Genomic DNA, 4,946 nt, shown 5'->3' on the forward strand with positions numbered 1-4,946 from the left:
CACTGACTCAATGCACATGAGTTTGAGCAAACTTAGGGAGATAGTAAAGGACAGGAAAGCCTGGTGTTCTGCAGTCCATGGGGTCACAGTCAGATACAACTTGGTACAACAACTCCCCAGTTAAGTAGGCAATTTCTTTTCTCACAAATTCTACCTTCCACAAAACACTAGAACATGAACATAACTGAGCCGAGTTCTTTGCCACTTTTATAAGTACCACCTTTTCAACATGTCTTCTAACATGTTTCTCATGTCCATCTGAGACCTCACCGGAAAGGGCTTTATAGCCCATATTTCCACCAACATCCTGTTGGTGACATTTAGACATTCTCTAAGGAAAGGGACACTTTTTCTATAGTTGTCCTTTTTTCCTTCTAGGTCATCAACTGAATTATTTTTAACTGTCCCTTCATGGCACTCTTGACCTAGAATTTTCTAGCAGGTACCTCCAGACTCTCCCAATTATCCAGTGGCAAAGCTGCTTCCACAATCTTAGGTGTTACAGCAGCATCTCACCTCACAGTACCAAAATTCTGTCTTAGCTCAATCTGCTCGCTGGGTGACTTAAATCACAAATATTCATTTTTCATGTTTTATAGGCTATAAATCTGAGATCAGCGTGCCAAGATGGTTGGGTTCTTCTTCTTCTTCTTTTTTTTTTTTTTTGGTGGAGGGGAGTCTTAACCACTGGGCTGACAGGGAAGTCCAGATGGTTGGGTTCTGATGAAAGCTTTTTTCCTGACTTAAAGACAGCTACCTGCTGGGTGTGTGCTCATGTGTCTTTTCCTCAGTGCATGCATATGGAGAGAAACACCAGACACAGGATAGGTAAGGAAGCAGAGGACTTGAACAACACAATAAACCAAATAGATGAAATATATATGAACACTCTGCCCAACAACAACAGAATTCACACTCTTCTGAGAGATCTTTGTTTCTCTTCCTCTTTCTGTAAGGAAATGAATGTCATCACAAGGGCCCCACTCTTATGACTTGATCTAAACCTAATCATTCCCAAAGACCCCGCCTCCAAACACTATCACTCTGGAGACTAGAGCATCAACATGAATCCTGTGGGAGACAAACTTTCAGTCCACAACAAGTACCATGTTGATTTTTATTATTATTTGCTTATTTACCAGTGAGATTCATTTTCTTGCATTTCATAGGTTTGTTAAATTTATAGTTTTTGTTAATTTATAGTTTTTCTTAGATGAATAATCACTTTATGTCCTTTGCCCATTTTCCTATTAAGGTATTCATTTTTAACTTCTTGATTTATAAAAGCCTATTATATTGTAAGAAGACTAACACTTTGTGACACATAGAGAAAATTTTTAGTTTGTTTTTCCTCTCAAAATTGGTTTTCTAACAGTAATTTTAATACATAAATTATTAATTCTGATGTTGAAATTCTATTAAAAAAACCTTCAAATTTTTAAAAATAATTAAGTTTTTTACTTTCTTCTTTATGATTCCTACTTTGGTATCATTCATAGAAATACTCCAATAACTTCAGCATCATGGGAATTTTGCAAGAAATATTAGTAACAACTCTAGTAAAGTTACTAATAATCCTGTCATTTTTTGAGTATTTACTATAGATCAGACACTCTACATACATTGTTCTCTCAGAGATATTGCAGGTCTAGTTCCAGATCATCACAATAAATAAAATGTCATGGGTTTTTGTTTGTTTCTCAGTGCATGTAAAAAAAGTTATATTTACACTATATATTATGGTCTATTAAGTGTGCAATAACATTGTGTCTAAAACAACAATACGCATACCCTAATTAAAAAGTATTTTATTACTTTAAGAAAAACAATTACAATAGCAATGTCAAAGATCAGTGATCACAGGCCATCATAACGATATAATAATAACAAAAAAATTGAAATATTGTGAAAACAACCCAAATGTGACACAGAGGCAAGAAGGGAGCAAATGTTGTTGGAAAAATGACATCAATAGATTTGCTTGACTCAGGGTTACCATAAATCTTTCGTTTGTTTAAAAAACATAATATATGCAAAACCTCAATAAAGCAAAGCACAATGAAATATGTCTGCATTTAATCCTCATAAGAAACCCAGAAAGGAATTATTATTCCCATTCTACAGATCAGGAAACTGAGGCTCCAGAAGACAGTAACTTGCTTATCGTTCTGTGAGTTGCAAATGTTGGAGCCGCGATTCAGTCACAATGCAGATAAACGAGTGGATCCAGTCCCATCCTGACTCTGCTGTGTTGGCTGCTGGGTCCCTTCCCCACTCTGAGCCTTCATGTCACCTGTAAAGTTTGTTTAGTAATAACTTTCTCAAAGAATTGTTGACAGATTTAACTGAGGAAAAAAAATGTAACATGCCTGGCACCAAGAAACAGTCAGTAAAAGGGAGTCAGCCGCCATCCCTCTTGGCTGGCACACCCCACTGTCTCCCTCCCCTCTCCTTGTGAAGCGGTGGGGCGGAGGCTGGGAGAGAAAGGGCAGACCCGTGCCAACAGTGAGGGGCAAAGGTTAAAATCCCAGGCCTAGAATCTAAGCAAGGAACAGAGTGAGGCGCAACCCACATGCACCATCACACCTCCAAAAGAGCCACTTCCACCCAGGAGTGACTCAGAGGCTTTGGGCACCTTCCCCTTTGTGGGAGCACAGGTGCGGCCAGATCAGGAGAATCTCCCCATCGCTCGAAAGCAGCCACTCTTGCTCCTGAGAAGCGCCCGTGAGGTCGCTGCTCATCTCCAGCCAGTGTCCCTGCCGCACACACCCAGACCATGGGGACCCTCGGGGGACACCTGATTGCAGGGCTGCTGTTCCTCATCGTAGTGCTCTACTACTCGGTGCTGGTGTCCTTGGCTCTGCTACGGGGACAGAGGTTCCTCAAATCTCCTCTGCCCCCAAGAGACAAGCGAGGGCACCGGTGGTGGCAGCTGGTTTCTGTGGAAGCAGTGGTGAAGGTGGTCTTCTCCCTGATCGTTATCTTGCCCGAGCTCTTCTACCCACCGGGAACAAACCGGATGGTGATGGTGGACTGGGAGGACCCGAAGCGGCCGTTTGTGTTCCAGGACACCTGGCAGCACATCACCATGTACGGGTTCTTCCTCTTCAGCGGAGTGGTGGATATCGTGAGCCAGGTGTGCCAGGCGCGGCAGAACATGAAGCTGGAGCGAGCGGCGGAGGCGCTGGCCTTCTGCGTGCTGGTGCTGCTGCTGATAAACCACATTGAGAACAAGAGCACCCTGGAGAGCCGCGTGCACGCCCTGTTCATGCTGCCTGTCTTCCTGGTCGGCTTAGTGCTTATCATCGAGGTCTGGGTCCCCGACCAGCCCTCACTCTGGGTGCTCAAGGCCTGGATGGGGCTGGTGCTCAGCAACTGGCTGCTACATCTAAGCGTCCTGTTGTATGCGCCTCCCTCCGGACAGCCCTGGAGCAGGGACGACCCTGTGGAGCTCGCCTTTGTCACCACCTTCTTCTGCTGGCACCTGGGCTTGGGGGCTGTCCTGCTGGCTGCCATCTATGGCCTCTGCAGCCTCTGGCACCATCGCTTCTCCTCCTGGAAAAGGGTCCCAGGTGCCAAGTACCAGCCGTGCCCCCTACATGAGGGCAGCGAAGAGCCTGAGAAGTTCAGGGCAGGGGCCCCACAACTAGACGGGGGTGTTTAGGCATAGAATATATCTTGGTACCTCACCCTTTGTAATGAGGATGCCCGCTGTGTGCCTTGTGCAGGAACATCCTGGGCTCTGCATTGTGGCTTTTCATTGCAGGGGTCCCATTCCTTGATCTGAAATGAACAAAGATTACTTCTGTCTACCACCCTCTTCTCTCCAGACCTGTCTCTCTCCTGCTAGCCAGTGTGGTTCCTTATCATGGATTCACATGAAGTGAGAATAGGAGTAATGGTTTCCTCTGACAGCTTTTGGGATCCAAGAGGAAGAGAAGAAATGAGGAAATAGAAGAAAATGGAGGGTGTCTGGGGACATGGCAGGGCTCTGTATGTCCAGGGCAGAGCTGGCTTGGTGTGTGAGCTGCGTGGACCTGCAGCTGAAGTAGTAAAATGTGTCCCAGGGAGAGAGCTCTGTTTTTCCATTGTGGTGAGGGCTTCTGCTTCTTCATTTCTTTTTAATTATTAATTTAATTTAATTGAAGGCTAATTACAATATTGTGGTGGTTTTTGTTTGGTCTTTTACTCATATGCATACTAAGTGGGGCAGGAAGAAGAGCTGGTTTTGTTGTTACTGTTTTCTCATCTAAAGTGGATGAGGCTACTTCTGCCTGAGGGAATGAGGGATGAGGGGATAGGGCAGCAATCAGGTTAGCAGGGCTCAAGGTCTGGCGAGGGAGGGATTCCCAAAGGTGGGTGTAAGAAATGAGGATTATATCTGTATAATTTTAGGTTGTTTGGTTTTTGCTATGACATAAAACTCCATTGCTTATGTAGAGTCTTTCAATAAAGTCTATGATACACATAAACATGTCTTGTGTGAGTGATTCTGGGGTGAGATCAAAGAAAAGGCCCAGATTTCAGTTGATGGGAGCAGAAGGCAAGGACCACCATGAAACTTGGGGCGCAAATGACTTCAGCAGTTCTGAAGATGCAGGGACTCCAAGCTGAGAGGGAATCTGAGAACGCCAGCTCCTGGAACCTGCAGAACTTTCAGCCACTGTACTCACTGAGCTCCTCCCAGAAGCAGGAGGTGTTAATAACTTCACATCCTCAGTGAAATATATGAAAGCAAACTATATAAAAATACTTATCTCTGGGTACAACTAGAAAACTGCTCTTGACAGCGCGTGTCTGCTTATGTGAGATGACAAAGCCAGCATTTGGAAGTCTGAAGAGGCAGGAAAAAGGGAGGAGGTGCTGACCACAGTGGTAGAGAAAGGACCACAGAGAAAAGTGCCCACACAATGAAGCAGCTGCAATTCTGCCACACCCACACAGTC

At 44.6% G+C, this 4,946-nt stretch overlaps 1 protein-coding gene across 1 annotated transcript; it reads left to right on the forward strand.

Moving 5' to 3' along the window:
• Positions 1 to 2,635: 2,635 nt before the first annotated feature.
• Positions 2,636 to 4,472, forward strand: LOC524771 (uncharacterized). Its single transcript, NM_001098057.1, has one exon. It carries the CDS (start codon positions 2,777 to 2,779, stop codon positions 3,662 to 3,664), a length of 888 nt encoding a protein of 295 aa, NP_001091526.1. The 5' UTR covers positions 2,636 to 2,776; the 3' UTR covers positions 3,665 to 4,472.
• Positions 4,473 to 4,946: the final 474 nt, after the last annotated feature.

The sequence above is a fragment of the Bos taurus genome, chromosome 1 (genome assembly GCF_002263795.3).
Source record: "Bos taurus isolate L1 Dominette 01449 registration number 42190680 breed Hereford chromosome 1, ARS-UCD2.0, whole genome shotgun sequence".
Lineage (NCBI taxonomy): Eukaryota > Metazoa > Chordata > Mammalia > Artiodactyla > Bovidae > Bos > Bos taurus.

Excerpts from the sequence above, each read along its gene's own strand:
- LOC524771 (NM_001098057.1), top strand. The coding sequence starts at position 2,777 with ATGGGGACCCTCGGGGGACACCTGATTGCAGGGCTGCTGTTCCTCATC.